At 47.5% G+C, this 14,594-nt stretch overlaps 1 protein-coding gene across 1 annotated transcript; it reads left to right on the plus strand.

The window, feature by feature from the left end:
* The first annotated feature begins 300 nt into the window (after positions 1-300).
* STBD1 (starch binding domain 1) lies at positions 301-3,475 on the plus strand. Its single transcript, XM_073340025.2, has 2 exons — positions 301-697; positions 2,112-3,475. The coding sequence occupies exons 1-2, from the start codon at positions 430-432 to the stop codon at positions 2,972-2,974; spliced, it is 1,131 nt and encodes a 376-aa protein (XP_073196126.1). The 5' UTR covers positions 301-429; the 3' UTR covers positions 2,975-3,475.
* Positions 3,476-14,594: the final 11,119 nt, after the last annotated feature.

Genomic DNA, 14,594 nt, shown 5'->3' on the forward strand with positions numbered 1-14,594 from the left:
CAGGACTCCGGAGTGTTTTAGGGGCAGCCTTTCGGTGGGGAGCCAGCGGCTGCAAAGGGAATAATGTGCTTGGCCCAAACTTGGCTCAAGAAGAAGTCAAAACTCAAAGCAAGGGCCCGATCCCGCCCATCCCAGCCCAGGGGCTTTCCTGGGACCAGCTGAACATGTATAAAAGCCAGCCACGCTGGCTGGGGCTCAGGGGAGGGCAGGAGCTGCCCGGCCATCGAGCTCCGGCCGGCCGGGGGTGCTCTGCCCCCGCTGGCGGGCGGCTCCGAGCGATCGGGGAGGGGCGGCTCCGAGCGATCGGGGAGGGGCGGCTCCGCCCCGCGGCCCGGGCGGGGCAGGCGAGCCCCAGGCGGGATCCGAGCGAGCCCCGGGAGCAGATATAAGGCGGCTCGAGGGGCAGCTGGGCTTCCGCATCCCCCAGCCATGGCGCAAGGCGACTCCCCGCTGCCCCTGCAGCCTTCCCCGCGGCTGGAGGCGGCCTCCCCGGCGCAGCCGGCGGGCGAGCCGCTGGTGGGGCTGTGGCCGGCGCTGCTGGTGGGGCTGGTGGCCGCGCTCCTCGCCTGGCTCTGGTACGGCCGGGGCGGGGAGGAGCCGCCCGCGGCCCCCGAGCGGCGGGGCAGCAGCAGCGCGGCCGCCTGCCCGGAGCCGCCCGCGGGCGCCGAGCGCTGCGGAGCTGCGCCACAAGCAACAGGTACCGGCCCGGGGCCAGGCGGGGCTCCCCCTCCCCGGGGGGCGCTGCAACACGCGGGGTGGAGGCCGGGGCCGCGGGCGCCGCCCCATGGGCTGGGCAGGCAAAGCGGCGGTGCTGGCTCCCCGGGCCAGGGTCCCTGTCCCCCGTGCCCGGCGCTGCGGGCACCTTCCGCGGCGGCGGCGGCTGCTGCAGTGCGGCGCGGGGAGCCGTGGTGCAGAGCGCGGCCCCGCCCCGCCGGGAGCTCCGGGGATCTTGGAGGGGGGTGACACCGCTTCCCCCTGCCCTTCCCCGCTCTGGTCCGGGGGAGTACCGGGGGCGGCAGAGCCCCGCCGGCTGCCCCGGCGCCCGGCCGGAGAGCTCCGAGAGACCGCGGGGGGTGAGGTCCTGTCTCGCTGCCAGCGTTGGACTGCTGGCCCCCTGGCGGCGCGCAGCCTCCCGCGGAAAGGCCGGGCCGCCGCGAACTTTGCCGTCTCCCCCCACCCCGCAGAGCTGGTGCGGGAGGCAGGCACGTGGGCTGGGAATTGTTTTCGTCTCCTGGTTACAAATGCGCCCCCCCCCCCCTTCCCAAAGCAGCAGTAGAGCTGCTGTAACCCAGAGGATCACTGGGCCCCCTAGTGTTGGGGTGAATTAAATAGTAGCTTGCCTCAGCCAAATAGAGCCGCTCCACCTTGGAGGTGGGAAACGTAGCTAACCCACTTAACTGTGGGCCTGAAAAGCCTCTAGAAGGCTTGTAGCTTGCACCTCAGAGCAGCTAAGCAGCCCCAAAACCCATCTGAAGCTACTGGAAACCGGAGGTGCCTGGCATTAATAGCTAGAGACTATTTCAGGGACAATCTATGTGGCTAGAAAACTAAAAGCATAGCGGGGTGGGAAGAGGACAAACTATGCTACTTCTAACTCCCGCATGTGGAAGGAGTATGTTCTAGGGTTTTGTAAAGTGAATATAAATATCCAGCACTTCTGGAGCTGCATGTCAAACAAGAGTTGAGTTGTCTAACTGGTTGTGAATACATGATCCTTGAAAGTCAAAAAAAAGGAGGGGGGACTCCCACAGGTATAGTGGATGCTTTGAATGTTCTGAAGTTAGGACTGTGTAGTAAATATACAGATTTGTAGAGATAGGGTTTATGAGGTCTTGGCATAGAGTACTGATCAGTAATCAAGCCTTAAAGAGCAAGGACAAACTTTGAGCATGTCTTGTAAGAATCTTTGCCTAATGTAACTGTAGTACAGGGGTATATAATTTGCTTCCATTATTTAAAAAAACAAAAAACTTGCCTAGTAAATTGTAACTGCAATGTCTAGAAAGTAACTTTAGTCTGGTGAGTTATGAACACTTTCAGTTGTCTAATGCTGAAACCAAGAGGCTGTCAGTTTCTGGTTAACTAAGTATTTTAATATTGTGTTTAATTAGAGCCTCTCCTGGAAAACCGTGAGTGTACCCTGTTGGAAACCACTGCTAGTGTCCTGTCCAGCCCTCCAGAGCCTGGCAACTACCTAGCAACAGAGAGTCTGGCAACTACCCCAAGAGAAGATGTCCCAGCTCTAAGTGATGATGGTGTTCCTGGAGAATCTCCTGAAATGGAGTCACTGGTCGAAGAACCTGCCACCCCGCTAATGAATTACCATGAATACTTAAGCAATGAAACCCTTGGTTCCTCTACAGCAGAATCAGAACTATTAAAGGGACAGGAGAGTGAGGCACAGTGTGGGGACACTTTGGCAGAAGCATCTCCTTCTAGTGATGTGCATGAGAACAAAACTGAAGAACAGTCAGGTCAGACGCTTGAGTATCAGGACTTGGTTGATCATGAGGAATGGGAAGTTGTTCCTGAACACTCAGCCTGGGGAGATGCTAGTAAAAACAGTAGTGCAGATGACTCCGACGCCAATTTGGGCCAAGGCAACAAGGAATTGGAACAGGTAGACTTCCTTGAGGCTGATTCAAAAGCAAAGAGGGTTGCAGCTGTGCCCCCAATGCCTCAGAATATCCATGTGAACTTCCGTGTGCACTACATCACTCACACTGATGCTCAGCTGATTGCTGTCACTGGTGACCATGAGTGTCTTGGTCAGTGGCACAACTATGTACCACTCAAGTGTGACAAGGATGGTTTCTGGTCTGATGCTGTTCTCTTACCAGCAGATTCCAAAATAGAGTGGAAGTTCATATTGGTGGAGAATGGAAAGGTCACACGCTGGGAAGAATGTAACAACAGAATCTTAATGACGGAACATGAAGATAGAATGGCCCATCAGTGGTGGGGATATCATTGAATAGGATCTCAGTGGAAGCTACTGACGCAGCAAAGAAAATGGTTAGACTAAGCATGGGGGCCTCTAATTTTATTCCGGTTTCCGGCAGAACCTTCTCTGGATAGTAGACCTTAATGTATATCATATACCAATCCCTGCTAGAACTGTCTGATCCACCAATTTCTCCTCTGCTAGAGTTAGCTATGGCTCTAGGAAGGGATCCTCCATGTGAGGAGACTCATCAGTTAAAGTCAAACCAAAATCTGCCTAATGATATCAAGACAGATAGGAAAGCAAGAGCAGCACTTGAGACAGCCCCTTGTGGGAAGTTAAAACTTGATGCTAAATTTGACTTTGTATGAGTGGGGCAGTGGATGAATTTTTTGTACGACTGGCTTAAGGTTTAATAGTGGACTGAATGCAAGAGGAGGTGTAGCTAACTACACAGCACTTGTGGCTTGCTATACAATGTTTTTAATTTATTGTACTGTACAATTAAGCAATAAACATAATATATTTTCAGATTGATAGTTCTTCATGTTTGACCCTTAGACATAACCTAAATTGTCTTAAAAGGTTAATTCAGAGTAACTGGACCTGCTTCCTTTGAGGTGCCAGGTGTTCCCTGACAGTTGCTCTGCACCTTTATGGAGGAAAGAGGGCCTGATCCCCAAAGTCTCCCCCTTCTTCCTCAGTCCCACTCTGCTACCTGAAAAGGGAATAGTTGGCCAGCCTGAAAGCTCAGATTAGCAGGGTGGCCTCCAGAAGGCTGAAGTTCAGGAGTGACCACCTGACATGTTTAATATGTGACTTTCCTCTCACTGGGAACAGGTTGGGGTTTCCAAATGAACTTTGTAATTGTTATCTTGGGTAGTGGGAGGGGAAAATCAATCTGCAGTGTTTGCACTTGAAACAAGAGAGGGAGTACTCTGCTGCTCTAGAAGCTAACCAGTGCAGGGATTTCACTCCTAAACACCAGTGTCATTTAGTTATACTTGGGTTAAAAAGATTTTCTTATCTTGTAAATGAGCTTTCTGCATGGAAGGGACCATCTGGGCTTCTCATGAGAAGCCCAGCTCCCGCTAATGTTTTGGCACTTCAACTCCTCTGCTGCAGTTGGCACGTGTTCTCCAGTCAACTGATTCACTAGCGTAAAAAGTGATTCTAGGTTGGTTGTTAATCCAGTTAGAACAAAGCCAGGGTGGGCTTCCAGTTTGGGAGATGGGAGCTGCTACCTTGCCAATTGACTCTTTTCTGTGTAAAAGTAAAATGTTTCTATCTAGTGCCTAGAATTACCTGTACTATGCAGAGGACTGTGGCTTGCAGAGTATACTCTTCTACAGCTGAAGTAAGACCCACCCACCCCCACCAGACTCCCCACTTCAGAATAACATGCAAAGGTGTTGTAAGTTCCAGGTTACTACCTGGGAAGATCTCTACCAAAGCAGACTTTCTTAATTCATGAGTAGGGCCCTACCAAATTCATGGCCATGGAAAAAGTGTCAAGGACTGTGAAATCTGTTTTTTTTTTTTGTGTGCTTTTACCCAATACTATACAGATTTCACAGGGGGAGACCAGCATTTCTCAAATTGAGGGTCCTGACCCAAAAGGGAGTTCCAGAGGGGTCGCAGCACCCTTCCCTGTTGCCTTCAGAATTGGGTGGCTGGATAGCAGTGGCTGTTGGCCGGGCGCGCAGCTCTGAAGGCAGCGACCCACCAAGAGCAGTGCAGAAGTAAGGGTGGCAGTACCATACCATACCATGCCATCCTTACTTCTGGGTTGCTGCCTTCAGATCTGGGATCCTGGCCAGCAGCTGCCACTCTCCAGCTGCCCAGCTCTGAAGGCAGTACCGCCTGCAGAAGTAAGGGTAGAAGTACCACAATCCCACCCTACAATAACCGTGCGACCTCCCACCCACAACTCCTTTTTGGGTCAGGACCCCTACAATTACAACACCATGAAATTTCAGATTTAAATAGCAGAAATTATGATTTTTAAAATCCTATGTCTGTGAAATTGACTAAAATGGACTGTGAATTTGGTAGGGCCCTACTCATGAGCTTTATGAGAGGAGAAAGGAGACACTCTAGCTAGCTAATCAAGTCAAAGGTATTTTTTTCACCCGATCCAGCTCCTTTGAAGAGCACTAATTCAAAATATCTCTGGTCCTAGGCAAATAGAACACTGTCATACCCTGGATATAGTTAGGGCAAAGGACCTCCCTGGGAGAAATAAGGTTGCAGCGGAAAGAGGGGGGGGAATTTTCTGGTTCTCATGGAAGTTGGGCTGAACCATGCATTTTTTTTTTTTGTTTGAACTCAGAAAGGCTTGAAGGTATGTTGTCTTAACCTAGGTGGAATATATGGGCCCAAAGAGTCAGAGGTGTTGACATGATCCTGTCATTGTCCAACACTGAAAAAGGTTTGGTTTGTTACCATGGTAACACCCGGTTAATTTTTTTTTACTGTTTCTTTTCCCTTTAACTGTAGAGGTGGTTTGTTTGATTTTACACTGAGAAATGGCTTGTTTTGACTCTTTTAGAGAGTGGTAAAGAGTAATAACTGCCCTTTTTGGGGGGGGGGAAGAGAAATTAGTTGAAATGGGCTGTTAAAGTCCAACCCTGTTTCCTACAAGACCAAACAAGATAAACACCCACGAGCAGGGAAAGAGAAGAACAGCAAAGATAGAAAATGCAGTTTCTGCCCCCGGTGTGGACTCACTTGCAACCTCACTGCTGGAAAAACCCAGGTATAGTGTGTGATATCAGCCACTCCGAGACCTGGCACACTTGTACCAGCATCAGGTTGTTTAGGGCATTGCTTTTAGCTGCCTTTCTGATCACAGGCTTGCTTACAGTAGTGTTGCAAAACAGCCTTGGCTGGCTAAGCCAGACTCGTGTTAGAGAGATAGGAAAGAGAAGAAATAAGGTGGGGAAGGAAAAGATACAAAAATGAGGCAGGGGATGAGAGTTATGCCCCAGGTGGTGGTTGGAATTGCACTGCAGCCAGTAGAGGCGGCTGTGATCTGGGTCCCTCTTGGCTCGGTGTGGGGTCAGGATGTCTCAGGATTGGGATGACGGCCCAATTGTTACAGTAGATTCCATGGTCGCAGGAGATGGTCGTGGGAGTTGCAGCAGTAATGGTAAAGCTCACTGCAGCACTTGTTGGCTGGCAGCTGCTTCTGCTAAAATTCTTCTCCCACCTCCAAAAATAGTCTTCCCTTTTTAAGAACCCTTAAAAGGAAGTGATGGGTGGAATAGCTCAACCTTATTATTTTGTTCACCCATTAGATCTAATTTCCAGTACCAATTTTGGTTCCCTGATTTCCAGTCCCATGCTTCTCGTTTACTAGGCATGGTCTTAACCCACTTCTTGAGTTTGGACTAATTCAGTCTGTCTCCTTTAGTGCCTTTTCCTATCAACATTTATTGTTCTATGGGATTGGAACCTTTTCTAGGCTCTCTCCACTTTCCCACAGTGAGCTCACAATGGGGTAAATTTGTAGGCTCAATTATTAAAACAGGTACCATTACCATGTAGTCTGACCCAAATAGTGAGGTACTTCAAGTGGCTCCATTCCACCCCGACTAAGCTTTCTGGCTGAAGTAATAGCTGCCAACTGACACTTCGGCAAGGGGGAGCCAGAAGGAGGAGACTTCTGCCATAAGGTCAAACTCTCACACGGGGGTGACTGGCTGAGGCATGGCAACCAGCTTCTTTACTACCCTTGTGAGTCTTGAGACATGAAGAATCGGATTCGAAGAGGGACTTTTAATAGCTGTAGGCATTTGATCCTTTAGCGTCCAAAAGACTGTCCTGGGAAAAGCTCTAAGATATAAAATGAGGCAGTGCTTGGCTTGCCATTGGTAACTCTACCTTCTCTTAGGTATGCTCTGAAAATGTTGTTCTGGTCTTTGATGGAGTGCTAATTACTTTCACAGGCAAAACCTGTTGTCTGGGCTGAAGGAGGAGAATCCTTGTAGTGTTTCTCTGGTATTTTTAAGAGAGGGATAGGGCTGCTTTTAGGGCTAGCTGAGGATGGACTGACAAGTATAGGCTGGAGCACAAGTAGGATATCTGCTATTTGTCTTCACCTCTTGGAGGACCTGTGGGGAGGACAGCTGGTTACTTCACCTGCTGGGAAGGCCTGAGGCTGCCTATTCCAGCTGAAGAATGTTGGAGATCTGTCACTTTGTTGCCAATGCCTATCACGGGATGCCCAAGGGGATGTAGTTGGAAGATTGCTGAATATGGGGACCATTTGCCAGGTGGGAGCCTCTGGTGAGTCAGCCAGTCACCTCAGCATGTGCAGGATCCTGCCCAGTGGGTGACTGAAAATGACACTTTGCCTAATGCTGTAAAATAGCTGCTTCCTGTAGCTGTTTCAGGTACCTCCTTGCTAGTTGATGTAGGAGATCATTGCTGGGGTGTTGGTCCAGATCATCACTGCTTTTCCCAGCAAGGCTAGTACCCCCATATATTTTTTCACCACTGATGTAACTGCCTGGAGCCACAGTGGAATTGCATGTGTGGGAACCTCTTCATGAGGGCCAGGACCCCTGTGCCAATGGTTTTGTAGGGTTACTGTCTGACTTTTTAGGTTGGAATCTGTTCTCAGTCCAGAGAAGGCCTTGAGGTGGGAGGTGGTCTCCCCTCCAGAAGTACATGGTGTCTTCTCTGCACTTGGAGCCTTGTCTGGCTGTCAGGGGAAGCTGGAGCCTCGCCTATGGCTTCCATTTTCTTTCTACAAAGAAGACCTGACCCCCAGCATCTGAGACCTCTTATTGGTCCAGAGGACATGTGACACCAAGCTATGCCATCAACATCAGTGCTGTCTGCCCCTCTGCTGAGATGGTTGTCCTCAGCTGACCCAGAAGTTGGGCAGTGGGCAGCTCTCCCTTCCTGTCGCTGGCTGCAAAGCCCAACCCTGCAAAGAGGCATGCCAGTTTGTAGGTGGAATCCTTGACTCTGGGTGGATGTGGGGCTTTCATTAGTTTTCTGGACATAGAGTCCTCTAACATCTTCTTTGCCAAAGAGCTCCTGCTACTACCCATGTCCTTTGTGAAGGCCCTGGGAAGTGATGGTGGGTAGAAAGGAAGCGTACCAAACTGAAAGTGGTCTGGAGTCAGGGTGAAGTACAGGAACTTGTGATGCTGCTCAGCAACGGGGACATGTGAGTATGTGCCCTTCATGGGAGATAAGGAAGTCCATGAGCTCTATGGAGCAGTGCTGGGCTGAACTGTTGACTACTGATCTGCAAGCACTGAGAGCAAATACCCCATGGGTGGATGAGCAGCGATAGGTTGACCCTTTTCAGAAAGGGAGCTGAAGTCCATAAAACCACCTGAAGAAATCAAAGCACATAACAATCCTCTTGCACCACCTTTTTTTGTTGCAAATGCCTTCAGGGACCCCTTCTGTGGGAGATCAGACTTCTTAACTGAAGATGGGAGAGCAGAGCTGATTGGGGTAGCGACCCCTGCCACCCTCCAGTCACTCTTGTCATATCTTAGGAAGCTGGTCAAATTGTCCTGGTGTCTTAGAAAATTTCTGCTAGGGCCTGGGATGGGCAGACAGATATGGGTCCCAGACCTGATGTCCCAGGGCAGGAGAAGGGAACCTAATTTTTGCTAAGAGAGGTGTGGGAGGAGGAGGAGGAGCACCTGCTACCTCTTTCCTTCTCTCCTCCCTCAACCCCTTGCACCTAGGCCACATGTTGAGAACCACTGTTCTATGTGCCATTTGGGGCCCAATCAGTACACCGCTGCAGCCCATGTGACATCCCCAGAGCCATACAGGTAGAATATACATATTGTGTGGATGCAGCCCACACACAGCTGCATATGCAGTCCATAATGGTAAATATGTTGAGAACCACTGACATAGAGACTTTGGATGGGAGGGTAAAGAACAGATGGTGGAAGAAAGTGGGTGTGGAAGGGGAAGTGGTACTGGGGAATAGGGCCCATCCCTTAAATCTGTGGCTGCAATGCATATATATTTTTTTCCTATGACCACATTGAGGAACAGTTCTCAGCCTCTATCATTTTTTGTGTGAGTGTTGCAGGATTTGGGTCGCTGGATGACATTTGGTTATTTTGCAAGTTGTGGATCCAAAAAGTGTGGGGACTGCAGAGGAGGTGGGGTTTCAAAAAGGCAACCAAAGGGGATATTTTTAATACCATAGTATTCTTTCTGACCCCAAACTTCCCAGAGATCATCTACATGGGGATGAGGTGTGCCATATCCAGTTTCAAGGGATTGGCTTCTTTTTGGATAAGCTGTGGGTAGGAGGCTTGAGAATCAGGCTAATCATGGGAAGCTCACTTTTCAACTATTGAGCAGCTCTGGTGCATCATAATAATGTCCCTGTTTATTGATGACCTTGCTTTCTCTAGTCTATAAATAGAAGTCTCCAAAGCCTGCTAATCTGGCACCTTTCACCAGTCCTAAATGCGTTTAAATAGTCTGGGTTTCTTTCTTGGGGTTAAAGCAATAATTGATGTACCTAACTGATTCAAGGCAGAAGAAACTTTTGCAATGATGTAACAAGTTAATGGAGTCTGCATTAGTTGTTGTTTTTCATAATGAAAGTGACCAACACTCCCAAAAGAGACAGTTGAAGGGGAAAAGTAATCCTTAACCCATCATTTGCAGGTCTCTGCATATTGTGTCAAGTTGCCTTGCAATTTTTAACCATCATCACTAACTGGTAAAAAGGTGACATACTGTGAATTTTAAAAAGCATATATAGAGTACAGCCTTCAGTTTGTGAATGGATTTATAGATACATTGGAAGCCTGTCTGAGAGGATTAAACTAATCTAAAACTGCAGTATTAGATTAAGATGTTCACCATAAAGCCACTTAACCTCCACTAGAATAGACCACTTAATGCAATGATGAACATCTTTCAAGTAGACTGTAACCCTGGCAAGGAATAAGGTCTCCTCAAATGACAAGAGCGTTCAGAAGACAACATGCATTTTTAATGATAAAGCAAGAATTCTGCAGATGTAAGCGTGAGGGCTGTATCCTACAGCTGTGAGACCAAAGACCTGCAATGTAGCAGGAAGAGAAATTCTCAATGGATATTACTCTTTAACTAACAGCCCAGCACTAGGTAAACAAAGTAACATCAGGTGGTATGATGAAGTGAATTACATTAGATTTCATTATCCTAAAGTCTGGTAGATGCCCAATTTGTGTCCCTGTATTGGTTGGGGATGTGATTCTTATAGTGATATGGTTATACTAGTTTAAACCCTACTGCAGTTACACCAGTATACTAGTTCCTTCTACTGGTTAGCTTATTCCTCATCCTTTATGGAATTCATACTGGGGTAAGTGCATCCATGCTGTGGAAGTTGTGCCATATTGGTATAGTTAATGCGCTGCAACTTTGGTATGAAAGCACAAGGCCCAACACTCAGCTGCTCAGAACTTTCTTAAAAGCAATCATGCTTAATGGCTCTGCAAATATGGGCTAGAAGGCTTTTGACCTCTAGGTTCCTGGTTCAAATCCTGCCCAGGTTAATAATGTCTGGAAGCTGTTACTATCTGACTGTTTTGGGGGGGCCTATATGAAATTAATTTAGCCTTGTTCATGAATCAGGTTACTGGCTCACCAACACTGTAATAGGCACCCCTTTTTGGCAATCTCCCAGCCCAGACTTGGCTTCTCTCTCTGCCAGCTGAGGGGTGGATTGGTAGAGTAGTCCATAGAGGCTTGCATTGCCACTTCCTGCTCTGCATCTGTTCTGTAGTTAACCCATTCAAAGGGAAATCCATTTATGAAAATTTACTTCCTCCCTTGCATAAAGGCTTGGTTTAGGTCATTCCAGCTCTTTGGAAGGGGAGTGTTAAAATCTTAAGTTGTATAGGTTTTTCTAAAACTTTTTTGTGTTTAAAATTCTTGAGAATTAAATGAAATATAAAAGAAGAACAGACTAAAGTTACACCTAACTCCTTGTTATATCACTTAAGCTTTGACCTTAAGGTTACCACAATGTCAGGGTGGCTTAATGGGGTGGGTTGCATCTAGATTATGAACAAAGCCTGTGCAACTGATACAAGATATTACCAAGTCACAAGCCTCAACTAGCGAGGAACTGAAACTAGGCGAGACTTAGTGTGTGACATTACTGTGGACGATGATGAAAAACCAAGTCTTTGAAAAGCATAAAGGAACAGTAATCTCATCACCCGCAAACCCCATCCAGTGAAATTGGGATTGGGCTGAGCAAGTTTGGATGATTGGTCTGTCCTGAGTATTGTATCATGGTAGCTTAAAACCAACAGAAGTTTTAAAGTAAGTTAGATGTTTTGTGGTAACCAAGTGACCTTTGCAGAGTCTCTCCTCCAAATGATACAGCTTTTAAAAAAGTGATGGGTTCATCATGCTCGAGTGGGTAACTAGGTTTATTCCTCTTCTACTTCCTCCCCCATGTAACCTTCTGGGCTGACCCCCGGTGAAATCTGCAGAAGAATCCAAGGGTATATCTAGGCTATGGACACTCTACTGGTGTAGGCTGCAACTACAGCGACCGAAGGGGTTTTTTTGTAGGTGCAGAAACACCAGCTCCCCGAATGACATTCGCTACGTCAATGGAAGTGCTCTTCTGTCCGCATAGCTGTGTCTCTGCTGGGGGTTAGGTTGTGGGGGGGGGGAGGCGGAGTGTTTTTCACATCCCTGACTGATGTAACTTAAGTGTAGACCAAGCCTCTGTCCCACTTTCCACAGGGACTTGAGAGCCTGTTTTATTGAAAATCAATGAAACTTAGGCCTGGTCTACACTTAACTTATACTGGCATAGCTATGGTCAGGGATGTGTAAAAACCAAACCCCCCCCCCCCCCCAAACACTCCCCAGTGCCGTAGCTAGGCCAACAGAACCCCCACTCTAGACACAGCTGTGCTGACAGAAGAGGGCGGGGAGGTGGTGGCAGAACAGTGGCAGGAAAAACTCCTCCTGTGGGCGTATACTCCATCTACGCCGGGGGGCTCTGCCTTAGCCTTTGCCTCTACTAAGTCACTGGAGAGGAGATGTAGGCTCCTAAATCACAGGCACTTTTGAAAATGTTACCTCCAGGCTTCTTTGTACAGAGGTTGCCTTAAAGTTTCAAATGCCTCTTTCTTCCTCTTTTATGATCACCCTGCCCATGTGGTCTTGTCTCCTTCTACGGGATCTACACACATTAGCCTGGCTAGGGGTGTCACTGCTGTTTTCACTAACTCCTCTGCAGCACTCTGTTTATTCTTTTATGATTAAATTAGCAGGTGTTTACCTGCTCTGTCATCTGCCCACTCACTCATGCAAAAATCCTCAACTGTCAAAAGTTAGATTAAGAATAAGTTGCTGAGTGTGACAGATGTGCCTCATGCTCATCTGTGCTTCTTGCTCAGTCAGGTCAGTAGTAGTTTTCACGCACAGGTTGCTAGATACTGATGATAATGCAATATTGTGTTTCAGTGAATTAATTAAGCAACATGCTGGGGGTGGGAGTTGGGAACAATATTTAAAGATTATCGTTCATCCTTTAAAAGAAAAGGGAGTAGTCCTATGTTTATGCATCTGAATCGATAACCTGGTACGCAGAAGGGAAGGCAATGGTAGTTTCAAATCAAGTTTTTGCCATTTCATTTTCTCCTTTTATAACTCTTAAGGGAGGACCAACATGCATAAGCAGAAACCAAAGTCAGTGTAAGACAAAATATGGGTATTATGGTATCAGAACTAAGCTATGGGGAGGACTACCCAGTCCCTGTTGGTACTCTACACACCAAACCCAGAACATCCTCAAATTAATCTGTGCAAAAAATGTCAAGTCTGTAAGCATCATTCCACCTGTGGGGAAAACCCCACGCATGAAATCACAGGGGCAGTCATTGCTATGTAAAATAGTTAAAGCACACTACAACTTTCTGAGATGCCACTTGCAAACGGGCACTCATATTTTTAGGTATTTCTATTTCTTTCACAGGTGTACAAAAGCGGGGGCTCTGCCTTTTATACTCTCTACTCTGAATCTAAAACTCAGTTTCCCTCTCCCTGTCCCCAGGTCATTCCTTTCTGTGGTCTTGTCCTCAGGCATATGAACATTCTCCCTCTCCCCCCCTCCCTCAGCTACAGTCTCAAAATGTTGCTTATCAAAGTTATTTGCGGGTTATAATAGTCTTGATTTTTAATTTCTACTTCTATAAGATTCTTTTCTTGTGATTGGGTGTGTCAGCAGTTGTATTACACTGGTGCTGGGTCACACATCTGCTGTAAGGCAGTTTATTGCCATTGGAATCCAGTACAGTACACTTTGGGTCTGGCTAGAGGTAATGGATATGCTACCGTGTGAGAGATCAAAGTCCGCATCCTATCTTGCCTTTTGATCTCTGGGGCAGGTGCAAGTACCGCTGATGTGCCGTTTTGGAAGGAGGGGGACAATGTTCCATGCAACTACTATAGTGTGTAGTATTGGAAGATGTGGATAGGCAATGCTCTAGAGGGCTGTTAATTATTTCCCTAGGCTGGAAGGTGCTGCATGGTACAGGTCATGACCGAAAGAGGAACAGGACTGTTCTAGGGCGGAGTGCTGTACCTTACTCTGAAGTGTTTCATGACCATCTATTCCAACCCTCTGCTTATGGTTAAAGAAACACTGTCAGTGTCTCTAGATCCAAAAATATAACTAATGAGAATAAATCTCACGTTGCCTGCCTACCTACTTTATATATCAGATACAGCCAATCCAGTGACCTGCTTCAATGTGGAAGCAGTTCTCCACGATGATCAGGAAGGCTATTTCCCCCTTCTATGCAGCACTATGCAATTGGTTATGTGAATTATGGTTTTTCCCCCTTCATCTTTCTCTGAAGTGTGAGATATTGGCTTACAATGTTGGATCTAAACATCTCACGTTCATATGCAGCGTGGTAGGAAGACCCCATTTCTTCCACTTCAAACACTGAATGAACTCTGAATGAGAGCTCCCCTTGGAGGAAGTGACAGGAGGAAAGGAGTCTGGGGGAAGAGCAACCGGTGATCCTTTTTGCTTTGTGCCATTCAGCCAATGCGCTGCATTGTAGATACACTCCCTAGTCTGAGAAATGTGTATAGAGGGTGGTAGTATCCATATGCTAAATTACATTTATCATGCATCTCTGGCTACTTTACCTGCACGCTGCTCCTTAATCCATCTCCACTGGGACTACTGCTAATATCCCAGTGCATGGCAACTTCAAATATCTACTGTATTAAAAACAAATTCTACCAGCTATTGAACTTTTTTTCTACTGAGATAGGACCCCTTCCCTGCTCCATGCCACTCCCCGCCTCAAAGTCACACTGGAATGAGGTGCAGGATGAGATGCATTTAGTCCTGCCCCAGTGCCAGGTATAGGGTCCAAGAGTGGGTGAGGGACTAAAAGGGCTAGTTTATACAAGTGGAAAGGGGAAGTTCCCAGTTTGCTTGTGGGGTGGGCAGCACTATTTGTCTCTAGCTCTGAAATATGGAATATCATGACCTAGCAGAACTTCTTAAAATAACATTATGTATAGAAAAATTTACTTTAGGTTGTTTTCCCCGAGATGGACGGTTAACAAAAGGAGTCTCTCTACAGTATTTAAAACTAACAATAGGTGTGTGGGC

This window comes from Lepidochelys kempii, chromosome 4 (genome assembly GCF_965140285.1).
Source record: "Lepidochelys kempii isolate rLepKem1 chromosome 4, rLepKem1.hap1, whole genome shotgun sequence".
Lineage (NCBI taxonomy): Eukaryota > Metazoa > Chordata > Testudines > Cheloniidae > Lepidochelys > Lepidochelys kempii.